This window comes from Perca fluviatilis, chromosome 18 (assembly GCF_010015445.1).
Source record: "Perca fluviatilis chromosome 18, GENO_Pfluv_1.0, whole genome shotgun sequence".
Classification (NCBI taxonomy): domain Eukaryota; kingdom Metazoa; phylum Chordata; class Actinopteri; order Perciformes; family Percidae; genus Perca; species Perca fluviatilis.
Window position 1 is genome coordinate 6852990 of NC_053129.1, and position 13290 is coordinate 6866279.

Genomic DNA, 13290 nt, shown 5'->3' on the forward strand with positions numbered 1-13290 from the left:
TGGCACACTCTTATACTCTGCTTCTGACTGGGTAGTAGTCCTTACCTAGTTACTGTGCATGTGCGACTCCCAACAAAGATGGAACAGAAGAGTGATGCCTCAGTCTGTAGCTAAAACAGAGAGCTCAACACACAGGGTGAAAAGATGAGCTGCAGCAATGTGCAGTAGGCTACAACAAAATATGGTGTTTTTTGAAAATTAAACCATGTAAACCTATTCTGATACAACCTCTAAATACATTTATAAACCTGAAAATGAGCATAATATGAGCTTTTTAACAAAAAGGTCGATCCTTGTGTTGTCAGACACTTAAAAACAACAATAATAATTTGAGCATGTCAGTGGTAAAACAGCACTTTTAGTGGATGCAAATTGAAGGTGCACGATTGCCGATAACTTACATTGTAGCTTGTTTTGCTGCTGCTGACTGCAGCTTTATACTTGGTGAGACCACATGGATACAGACAGAATATGGTTAGTAGGTATGTTTACATTAATAACCTATGATATTTCTTGTGTATACTGTCTTGATAAAGCTTAAAATGCTTAACACAGGATATGTTCACAATTTACACAAACCCCACCTCTCATCAATTAATAAAGAATTTGTCAATTTTATTATTGAATCCTCAAACAGACAAACACAACACTGTTAGACATTGAGGCAGAAAATCTGAAACAAGTGCATTAAGTGTCTGTTACAACCCTCAGGCAGAGGAATAACGGTCTGATTTGACTTCAGTGACAACTATGAGGAATAATAAACATATAGCCTACATTCTTTGAAGTTAGTCCTAAAACAGTCAGGTGCCCATATGAACATTAAAACCAGCTTTTTTTGCTATTAGATTTCAATTTAGTTACCACACTCCATCCTTTGCTCCCTCTTCTCCTTCAGGCCAACTGTTATCTTTCTGTAAACGTCGTAACGCAGCCGCCAGGCACGCCGATGCGCTGCGGCTGGAGACATAACCAAAGCGCATCAGAAGCAGTTTTGCGTCAGAAAAAGGGGGATACCGACAACGTGCAGTGCAGAGTCGCTGTTCCTTTGCATCATGACATAAAACATGGGCCTAATATAAGAAAATCTAGCACAATGTAAACGTTAGATTATTCAATGGAGCATCGTCTTCCGCTGCGGGCGCCCACGGTGTTAACTAGGCTACTACACAATGCGGACGGTGATGCGGCGAGCAGTGGGTGTGCGCCTCTGCATCCAGCCAGTCTCTCAGCCACTACAGCAGTAGCACACGCCACGGATAATGTGTTTTTACTCATTGCCTTTCTCTATCCTCTCTCGGATGATGTCGACGGAATCTACCGAAAGGACTCTGAGAGATTAAAGCCATTTATTTCCCCCTAAAGCAGCACCAAGAGCTAGGAGAATCAAGATGAAATTTCCGACTGAGAATCCAAGAAAGCCAGGGAACATGACCCCTCCACCAGGTTAGACTATTCATTAATCTATGATATTATTTTTGTAAAGATTGCAGCGAGTCTTAAATTACTATCCAATCTGCATTTCCCGATTATATTATCTGAATTTGGGAAGAATTCATAATCATCTCAGTACTGCGAAATGCTGCAGTCTGTGAAACTGTTTCTTTATACAGTGTTATAACCATAACCTGGTCTGCCTCCACTATGATTGTTTCTACCTGGCAGCTCCATTAGGTTTACCAATGAAAGATTAATGCTCACCACAAATTGTCTTTCCAGAGAAATATAGAAATATGGCATGATGCTGCATGCTGAACGTTACTGTGGGAGAATAGGCTACTGCAGCCACGTCTTGTATGTGGCATCCCTCGTGCTCAAAACACAGGAGGGGGTGGGAGGGGGGGAATACAAAATGAAACACAAATGTTTTAACAAAAACTTCAGTTGCAATATTACAATGCAGTGGAGAGATGTCCATAGGATCTGGTTAAAACATTACCTCCAAATCCTGCATGTGTCACATGGTCCTACATCGTCAGTATCAGCACATGTTTACCCAGTCCTTACGGGTGATTTAGATGTTAGGAAAAGGGACCAAGTGTGGGCACATTCAGGCAAAAATGCTTTACTAGTTAATATAGACTGAGAAAAATATGAATTCACTGTTCTGCTCAAAGGCTACTACCACTGTCAGCTATACTATACTACATTTAGGGGCCATCCACACGGAGACGCTTTTTGGTGTAAACACACGTTTTGCATCATTTTGGCTTATCGTCCAAATGAATCCTTTTTTGAAACCTGGTCCAAGGGCGAAAAAATTCGAAAACGGCGCCCTTGTGACTTCCTTTGGACGTTGAAGCCGCATACTTGCGTATCGATGATGTCATCGCCACACCCCTCGACCTCTTACCCCGCGACAACGTCTCATAACAACAACAATGGCAGACTACGTGCTTGTGTTCCTTCTGGAGAAGATTTTGAGCCTATTAGGGTTACTAGGGCAAAATATTTTGCTCCTGTGCCACCGCTGAGCAAAAAAGGCTTATGGACAACCGCATATGCCACATCATTTTAGATCTACCAAGGACTATGTTTGTGTCGGGCACGCATGGTCATCGAGTGTGCTTTTGGTCGCCTTAAAGCCAGATTTGCTGCACTGAAAATGTCTATGGACATCAATTTGCAGGAACTGCCCCATGTAATTTACACTCGCTTTGTTCTCCATAACTTTGAAAACTTGTGAAAGCTAAGCGTAGCGCAAACTTTAATGATTATAAACTAAATGTAAGATCTTCATTTTTTTATATTTCAGAGACTTAACATTTTGTTGGACAAAGTTTTCACCTGACAATCAGAATACAGATCACATATTTAAAACAACACAAAATGACACAAAGTCACATTTAACTGTACAAAATACAAAGTGTTCGGATGATTGACTCCACATTATACATATTTATATATATACACTTATCAAATAATCTCCTTCAATGTACCAGATACAGTGAGAAACATATTTTAAGTATTTCCATAAAACATGTCATCAGTTCCTACATGCTGCTCTCCTCTGTTTCTAAACTCCACGTTTTAGCAGTAGGTCATAACCTGATTTAGGTAGAATAGTTTACTGATTATCATTTTGAAAGTGTTGTGAATGATGTGTGTCTAGTAAAATTAACAAATGACTGCAATCACTTTCAGAAATCTCTTTTATTAAAAAGTAGTTTTTAAAATGTGCAAATATAACATAAAGGTCACTCCACATCAGCAGCAGTGCTCTTCTGAATGAAAACGTTTCATTCTCTGAGCTGCGTGTTGGTGTAGGTGTGTATTGTCCAGGTTGGTATACAGCCCGATTGGGTGTAGCTGTGTGCCGAAAGGCTGGTGTAGTGGGTTGTGGTGTTGAATGAATATATGACGACGGGTACCCATGGAATTGTCCTCTGCTGCTGTGGGGGGGTACAAACTGGGGTCTCATAAGCAATTCCCTCATCAGGGAAAAGCCATCCTGTGTGGTGCTGGTTATATTTGCAATATTTGTGTTGATCTGCGTCATGTTCTCGGCGTGGCTTCTTGTTGACTCCTCAGTCAACTTAAACATCCTCCTCTTGATTTTCAGATCCTCCTCTGCTGGGTCAGCCTGAGCTTTCCTCTTTAGTCGGTCCCATCTGTGGCTGTCCAGCTTGGCCTAGAATTAACCAGAGCAGAACATTACTGGCAAGTAAGTTAAGGCCCAAACTATGTTGTGAATTATGTACTGATGTCACCTGTCTCAATGCTTGAATCGACGGAGCGTGTAGTGGGCGACCCTCCCCAGATCTCCTGGCAAAGCTCATAAAATAGCATAACCACCCATTCTTGGCTACTTCGACGTCCTGTGTCCATGGCCCGTCTGTATTTGCCAGTTCAATTTCACTATCGGTCCACACCATTTTCGTTGTCTACTTCTTGTGTTATGGTCTCTTCTTCTACTGTCTGTTTATATACAGCGCGCAAGCTTTATGCGCATGCTCCACCTCTTCTCAGTTTTTTGTTGAATTTCGGTAGCAGAAACAGCGCCACCTATAGGCATGGAATATGAAGTAGCGTGTTGAGTCATTTACAAATGGATCCGTTTGGATGCAAACATTCTTGAAACGATGCCAGGGAAGAGGGGGAAAAAAAAGATCGTTTTGGTACGTGTGGACATGGCCTTAGGGTGAAATGTTTTGAAATGTGTCTGTATCCTTTTGTTTTGATAATTGGCCAGACACTTCACCCTCTGTTCTAGCAGCAAGAACACACAACCCCCACCATACACTGCCAGATAGCGTATCAGCTTAAAGGGCAACTATTATATAGTATTTTCAGGATTATACTTTTGTGTTACGGCATTTTGTGTTTGTACTAGAACATGTTTATGCTCTGTAGGAGCGCCTGTCTCTTTAAACCCTCCTCCCGATAAAGCCCAGTGTGCTCTGATTGGCAGGCATGCTTCCTGGAAACTCCGGAACCTCCACTCTGTGTTTCACTAGTTGAAGCTGGAGCTACTGCAACACTGTGTACTGTGAAAAATCACCAATAAAGGTGTCTAAACCAAATATTACACAACCTGACATGTCCCAGCAGTAAAGTGACCAGAATTTGGGGAGAAATGACCAGCATTGGCCAAGATTACAGCTATGTCGCGTTAGCATGTAACTGCTTAATAGTTAGCAGTATGCTAACATTACATTACATTACATGTCATTTAGCTGATGCTTTTATCCAAAGCGACTTCCAATTAAGTGCTTTCTACCCTGAAGGTGCAAACTCCAGACAACAGGCAGTAAGTGCAAGTATATTAGCTTTAAATAAGCAAAACTACAAAGAGACAAGTGCAAGTGCAGCTTAAAAAAAAAAAGAAGAAAAAAAAAAAATATATATATATATATTTTTTTTCCTTTTCTCTCCTCTCTTCTTTTCCTTCTTCATGTTTATCCAAAGTGTAGTCGGAAGAGATGTGTTTTTAGCCTTCGGCGGAAGATGCGTAGGCTTTCGGCCATCCTGATGTCAATAGGGAGCTCATTCCACCATTTGGGAGCCAGGACAGCAAACAGTCGGGATTTCGTTGAGTGATTAGTTCTCTGTCGCTGTGAGGGGGCAGTAAGCAGGTTGGCTGATGCAGAGCGGAGTGGGTGGGTTGGGGTATAGGGTTTAACCATGTCCTGGATGTATGCTGGGGCTGATCCGTTTGTGGCCCTGTATGCAAGTACTAGTGTGTTGAAGTGGATGCGGGCAGCAATTGGTAACCAGTGAAGAGAGGGGAGGAGCGGTGTAGTGTGAGAGAACTTGGGGAGGTTGAAGACAAGTCGAGCTGCTGCATTCTGAATGAGCTGCAGGGGCCGGATGGCACATGCAGGCGACAATCAGGAGGGAGTTGCAGTAGTCTAGACATGAGATGACTAGAGCCTGAACAAGAACCTGAGCCACCTTCTGCGTTAGAAGGGGACGTATCCTTCTGATGTTGTGCAGCATGTATCTACACGATCGGGTAGTTGCAGCAATGTTGGCAGTGAAGGAGAGTTGGTCGTCAAGTGTCACACCCAGATTTCTAGCAGTGTGGGTGGGGATTACCACAGAGTTATCAATTGTTATAGTCAGGTCCTGGGTAGGAGAGCCCTTCCCTGGAAGGAAAAGTAGCTCAGTCTTGTCAAGGTTGAGTTTCAGATGGTGTGTGGACATCCAAGAAGAAATGTCAGTCAGTCAGATGAAATACGTGCTGCTACTTGAGTTTCAGACTCCGGAAAGGAGAGAATTAGTTGGGTGTCATCTGCGTAGCTGTGAAAGCGAAGCCGTGCGAGTGGATGACAGACCTGAGAGAGTTGGTGTACAGAGAGAAGAGGAGGGGACTTAGGACTGATCCCTGAGGAACCCCAGTTTTGAGTGGGCACGGTTCTGAGTTACCCGTTAAGTTTGATTTGTCAGGTAAGATGTGAGCAAAGAGAGCGCAGAGCCTGAGACGAAATGAGGATCTGGAAGAGAGAGAGGTTGTTCTAGCAATGTGAAGCTACTCAGTGACAGCAAGGAGGGCAGTTTCTGTGAGTGGCCAGCCTTGAAGCTAGACTGGTGGGGATCAAGAAGGTTGTTCTGGTGGAGATAGGTAGAGAGTTGATTATAAATGGCACGCTCAAGAGTTTTGGATAGAAATGGAAGAAGGGAGACGGGTCTGTAGTTATTTACTTCAGACGAGTCAAGTGTTGGTTTTTTGAGTAGTGGGGTCACTCTTGCCTCTTTGAGGGCATAAGGGAAACAGCCAGTTGACAAGGAGATATTAATGAGATGGGTGAGGAAAGGAAGAAGGTCAGGAGCAATAGACTGGAGAAGGTGAGAAGGGATAGGATCAAGGGGGCAGGTGGTTGGGCGGGTGGAGGTAATCAAAGTAAGAATTTGATTTGGAGTTAGAGGGGTGAAAGAGGAAAGAGTACTGGATGTGATGGATGGTAAGAGATTTCAGGAAGTGTGGTGGAGAATGAAGAGCGTATGTCATCTACCTTTTTTACAAAGTAGTTGACAAAGTGGGTTGGTAGGAGGGAGGAGGTGGACTGGGGAAATCTAGGAGGTTAGAGAAGATGGAAAAAAGTTTTTTGGGGTTGGAGAAAGAGGATTCAATTTTGGTTTGATAAAAAGAGCTTTTTGCTGCAGAAAGAGGAAAGAAGAGACTGATAGGTAAGCAGATAATCTGGGTGTTTAGATTTCCACCATTTTCTTTCCGCTACCCGTATAGTTGATCTTTCAACACACACTGAGTCAGATAACCCTGGAGCTGGGAAGGACTTGCGAGCCTGCCGTGAAGTAAGAGGGCAGAGAGAGTCAAGGGAAGATGATAGAGTAGAGTTGAGAGTGTCTGTGGCAGTGTTGGGAGGCATGAGTAAGAAAGAGTCAGATGGAGGGAGGGTTGATAAAGTACATAACGCCAGAGAAGAATGCGAGAGTGAACGAATATTACGGCGGACAGGTATAGTGTCTCTTGACATATGGTTGTGAGCTTGGGAGAGTGGGATCATCTAAGAGATGAAGAAATGGTCTGAGGTATGGAGTGGAATAACACTGAGGTTTGATGTAGAGCAGTTTCTGGTGAATATGAGATCTAGGTGGTTGCCAGCTTTGTGAGTGGGTGGGGAAGGCGAGAGTGAGAGGGCAAAAGAAGAGAGAAGATGTAAAAAAGGCAGCTGACTTCTCTCACTGGATGTTGAAGTCACCGAGAAGTATCAGCAGAGGGCCAGTTTCAGGGATGTTTGAAAGAAGGACATCCAGCTCCTCCAAAAACTCTCCCAGAGGACCTGGTGGGCGGTAGATAACAACAATGATTAGTTGTACCGGATGAGTTATGGTAACAGCATGAAGTTCAAAAGAGAGTGGAGTGAACTGTGGCAGCGGGTAGAGAGAAAATCTCCACTTAGGGTTAATGAGTAGGCCTGTACCCCCGCCCCTATCAGTAGGTCTGGGTGTGTGAGTGAAAGAGTAGTCGGAAGAGAGAGCAGCAGGGGTGGATGTGTTGGTCGGTGTAATCCAGGTCTTACTGAGAGCAAGGAACTCAAGGGATTGCAGGCTGACAAAGCCAGAGATTCAATTCAATTCAATTCAATTTTATTTATAGTATCAAATCATAACATAAGTTATCTCGAGACACTTTACAGATAGAGTAGGTCTAGACCACACTCTATAATTTACAAAGCCCCAACAATTCCAACAATTCCAGTAATTCCCTCAAGAGCAAGCAGTGCGACAGTGGCGAGGAAAAACTCCCTCTTGGGAAGAAACCTCGGACAGACCCAGGCTCTTGGTAGGCGGTGTCTGACGAGCCGGTTGGGGGTGTGATGAACAGTGGCGATAGTAGTCACATTAATAATGGAACAGTGACTGGATGTAGCGGGAAGCTGCAGGGTTCAGCAGGACGCAGCATGACATTGCAGGGCGGCGCCGCAGAGCTCAGCAGGGAGTGCAGCAGGACCACGGCGACAGCTGCAACCAGGATCTTGGTGCCAACGTTCTCCAAGGAAATACGCTGGGGGAAAAAAGCATAAGGACTCCGGGGAGTAAACTCCCCAGAAGCTAGGATTAGTAACAAGCATTTCTGGGATGGGCTGCACACAAATAGTAATAGTAATAGTAATAGTAATAGTAACAGTAATAGAAAGGGAGAGGAGAGAGCAGCTCAGTGTGTCAAAGGAAGGAAGTCCCCCGGCAGTCTAGAACTATAACAGCGTAACTATAACAGGTAACTAAGAGAGACAGGTCATAAGGAGAGATAGCTTTTTTCGGGCTTAGAACTTCCCCCTGCCGGATCTGGCTTGGCTGGCATGCCTCCCTCTACTTTGTTATGTATTATTAATCTAACAATTATGAAGAGAAGCAGTTGGGCCAGTTAGGTGAACACTGCAACTCCTCCACTCCCCTAACTATAAGCTTTATCAAATAGGAGAGTTTTAAGTTCATTCTTGAATGAGGTGACAGTTTCTGCCCCCGAACCCAGATCGGGAGCTGGTTCCATAGGAGAGGAGCCTGATAACTGAAGGCTCTAGCTCCCATTCTACTTTTAGAGACTCTAGGTACCACCAGTAACTCTGCATTCTGGGAGCGCGCGTGCTCTAGTGGGACAATAGGGTATTAGGAGCTCTTCTAGATATGATGGTGCTAGACCATTTAGAGCTTTGTAGGTCAAGAGAAGGACTTTAAACTCAATCCTGGATTCAACAGGAAGCCAATGCAGAGAAGCTACTACAGGAGAAATATGATCTCTTTTCTTAGTTCTTGTGAGAACAGCACTGCAGCATTCTGGATCAGCTGGAGAGTCTTAAGAGACTTATTTGAGCAACCTGACAGTAGGGAATTACAATAGTCCAGCCTGGAAGTAACAAATGCATGGACTAGTTTTTCAGCGTCGTTTTGAGACAGGATATTCCTAATTTTGGCAATGTTGCGTGCGGGCGAAAAAAAAAGGCTGTTCTTGAGGTTTGTTTTAGATTGGCATTAAAGGATATATCCTGATCAAAGATAACTCCTAAATTTCTAACAGTGGTGCTGGAGGCCAGGGCAACACCATCCAGAGTAGCTATATCTCTAGATAATGAAGTTCGGAGGTGTTTAGGGCCCAGCACAATAACTTCAGTTTTGTTAGGGTTTAACATCAGAAAATTATAGGTCATCCAGGATTTTATATCCTTAATGCACGCTTGAAATTTAGCTAGCTGACTGGTTTCGTCTGGTTTGATGAACTCAGTCTTGCGAGTGGCAGACTCGACAGTTCCACAGGCCACCTGCGACAAGGTGGGATAGGTAAGAGAGGTCGGATTGCGTAAATGTTGCGAATTTATGCGTGGTTTGTAGTATCTCCGAGAGGATACACAGACAGGAATGGAGAAGCAGCACATTTCCAGATAAAGACACCGAGCACTATAAGTAAGATATCAGATTAGATTAGATTGTAGTGAAACTTCACTTTGGAGCACTTTATACCGTCAAAAATGGCAGATAAAGGTTTCTGAACCAAACACTACCCAGGTAGCACTAAGAATTTAACAATATTTGCACAGTAAAATTGAAAACTGAAAATAAAATATTGAAGAAAAAAAAAGAATAACTGTATGCGATAACCATATTGTGGTAACCCTAGTCACTGGAGTAGGCCACTGTGCCACTGCCCGACACAGGAGCCAGGGGCGATTCTAGGATCAGACCTTTAGGGGGGCTCAGACCCTAATGAGAATGTGACACGGATACAGTGCTTTGTTAGTGTTAACCCCCCCTGCTAAATCAGTAATTTAATAATCTCTGAGCTAGCTACTGAACAACATCAGTTAACGTTTTTTGACACTTTTTAAGTCACAGTAATAACGACCAATTTGATACAATGTTCTAACATTCAGCAATTTTAGTTGCTTACGTTTCAATTTGTGTTCTAATGTGCACCATTACCAACTTTTTCTCTGGGGACTACCAACGTTAAACTTCACAACCGCACTTCTGCTCTCCCTCTGACAGATTAGATAGAGACTCAGCCAAAGGCGGGAGTCTGGCACAACCAATTGGCCAAAACTATGTTTCTGTTAATGGTAATTGTTTGTTCTCTCTCACTAACAGACAAGTTCACAAACTCTCACTTAAGCTCTAAAATTGTTTAAAAAACACAGCTATGATTGGCCGGAGCATGGTGACCCTTCTGCACCTGCATACCAGACCAGAAAGCTGTGGCACGCGGCAGGTGCAGCCGAGGCAGCGGTTGCGTCTGGGTCAGAATTTTTTTTTGACAAGAGGTTTGTATAAAGAAGTAGAGTGTTGTGATGTGTAGCGGGAGAATGTGGACCCAAACGCAGAGAGAGGCAGGCAGGCAGGAGATGGTGGGACTCTGAATCTGACAAGACACAAAGGGATTCACAGAGGTTAAATACATGAGGTAGGGAGCAAACAAGGAACAGGTGGTAACATCAGGTGAAACACATCAGGGCGGGGCAGGACAATCAACAAAGGCGGGAAAACTCAGGAAGTAAATCGGACAAGATAAGACAGAAAACCAGACTATCAAAATAAAACAGGAAACAGGAAAACAGACAGAAAACATGACATCAACTAAACACAGACACTTGACAAACCACTAGGCAACACAAGGAATAACAGAGAAGACAGGAATAACCGAAACACACAATACACAGACGGAAAACATGAGGACAACTAAACACAGAAACGTGACACAACACAGAACACAGTCAAGAGGGGATAAACACAATAAACTGGGAGACAACTAAACCAAAATCTACAAAACCGGATACAGACAACAGAAATGCACCAACAGGTAACAGAAACGGAACACAATGCAAAGCAAAAAACTGAAACCATAACATAGAGAGCACGAGCAGCAGGACCACATGCAAGGGCCTTATACACTCACCTAAAGGATTATTAGGAACACCATACTAATACCGTGTTTGACCCTATCCTATCAGTATGGGCCAACATTTTTAAAGAATGCTTCCAGCACCTTGTTGAATCAATGACACAAAGAATTAAGGCAGTTCTGAAGGTGAAAGGGATCCCCCACACCATTAACACCACTACCACTACCAGCCTGCCCAGTGGTAACAAGGCATGACGGATTCATGTTCTCATTCTGTTTATGCCAAATTCTGACTCTCCCATCTGAATGTCTCAACAGAAATCGAGACTCATCAGACCAGGCAACATTTTTCCAGTCTTCAACTGTCCAATTTTGGTTTGCTTGTGCAAATTGTAGCCTTGTTTTCCTATTTTTAGTGGAGATGAGTGGTACCCCGTGGGGTCTTCTGCTGGTGTAGCCCATTCGCCTCAAGGTTGTGCGTGTTTTGGCTTCGCAAATGCTTTGCTACATACCTCGGTTGTAACGAGTGGTTATTTGAGTCAAAGTTGAATCAGTCAGCCCATTCTCCTCTGACCTCCAGGACTGTAGCATACTGGATGTTTTTCCTTTTTCAGACCATTCTTTGTAAACCCTAGAAATGGTTGTGAGTGAAAATCCCAGTAACTGAGCAGATTGTCAAATACTCAGACCAGCCCGTCTGGCACCAACAACCATGCCAAAAAATTATTACTATTGTCAAACCCACCTGACTCCATTTAAAAAAACAGTAATTTTATCATCGTAAAATACACTTTATTCAAAGTCGACAGAAACAACATAAAACTATCAAAATCTGTCTTGGTTAGTCTTTCCATTGTTTCTCCAACAACCCTTGTATGTTGTTCAAAACTATTGACTCTGTTCTTAACGTACAGCAAATTGCCTGTGCTGACACCTCTCATGCTGTGTGTGAACTATTTCTTATTTTTTTTACTGAGAAGATCACTTCTATTAGGGCAAAAATGACACTTTCTACTTATGATTATTCCATTTCTGTTGTCTGTTATGCTGTCTTTGGGAAGTTTGAACCTGTTACCCAGTTTGCACTACAGCAGATTGTCGACTTTTTAAGGATGTTTTCCCTACTATATGTCCATCTGTTCTTGCAGTTGTCAATAGTAGCCTTTCCTCAGGCATGGTGCCTGGAAATTTTAAACATGCAGTAGTCCAACCTTTAATTAAAAAACCTGGACTCGACCCTGCAGATCTAGCCAATTTCAGGCCTATATCAAAACTACCTTTCATATCTAAAATACTGGAAAAGCTGGTTTACAGTCAACTAATGGCCTTTTTGGAAGAACACAACATTCTTGAAGTCTTCCAATCCGGTTTTAAAACTCTGCACAGCACAGAAACTGCTCTTTTAAGAGTATTTAATGATATATTTTTAGCTACTGACTCTGGTGACTGTGTTGTTTTGGTGCTTCTGGATCTAACTGCTGCATTTGACACGGTGGACCATGAAATCCTGATCTCACGTTTGGAGCAGTGGGTGGGAATCAAGGGTGTAGCTCTCAGCTGGTTCAGGTCCTATTTGGAAGGTCGCACTTTCTGTGTCAGCTGTGGGGACTCGGTGTCCTCCTCTGCTCCTCTCTCGTGTGGGGTCCCACAGGGCTCTGTTTTAGGCCCTCTTCTTTTCTCACTCTATCTGCTCCCGCTTAGTTCAATACTTAGGAAGCATGGCATTCTATTCCACTGCTATGCTGACGACAGCCAAATCTACACAGCAAATTTGTCGGTGTTAAATTAACACCCACAGTGTTAATTTTATCACCAGCAAAGTGTCTATATGCATCCACACTCTATCGTGTTAAATTAACATTTTTGAAAGTGTTAGAAAGGTAACACCCAATTTTAGTTGATTTAACGCTCTATATTGTCAAAACTTAACACTACACCAACACTATACCACACTTTATGGTGTTGCATTCACACTACACTGGTGTTAGTGTTAAAATAAAATGTTAAAAAGGAACACTGCTTTCTTCAACACCAACACCAGTGTAGTGTTAAGACAACAAAACTCAGTGTTGAAAATGACTAATAGTTAACACTACGAGGTGTAAATACCAATAACACTATTGGGTGTCAAATTTCCCCATACCCCACTAACTGAAATAAAAGACAAATGGCAGAAATTTTAGAGAAAATTACCTTTGTATTAAATCCATTTTGACAATTCAATGCACATTTAAGACAAAACTGCAGTAGGGCACAATATACATTCTTTCATCATTTTCAGGGGAAAACTGCCTGTCATAAGGTCTGTAATATATCAGATCAGCCACACAAATTACACTGAACACATCATCCACCTCCTCAATGATGAATGCATTCAGGTGATCATTGAAATGCATGGTGATAACTTTAGTGGCAAAAAGAAACACTTCATCATCTTTGATAATGATATTGATAATCTTATCAAAAGTAGGCATTTCATTTTCAACACTTGTACA

At 42.8% G+C, this 13290-nt stretch overlaps 1 protein-coding gene across 1 annotated transcript in view; it reads left to right on the forward strand.

Annotated features, from left to right (window-relative positions):
• Positions 1-1012: 1012 nt before the first annotated feature.
• kcnk10a (potassium channel, subfamily K, member 10a) overlaps positions 1013-13290 on the forward strand; it is a 151944-nt gene continuing 139666 nt past the window's right edge. The window contains exon 1 of the mRNA XM_039781978.1: positions 1013-1446. Coding sequence (XP_039637912.1) covers positions 1392-1446 — 55 coding nt within the window. The 5' untranslated portion in view covers positions 1013-1391. The remainder of the gene's footprint in view (positions 1447-13290) is intronic.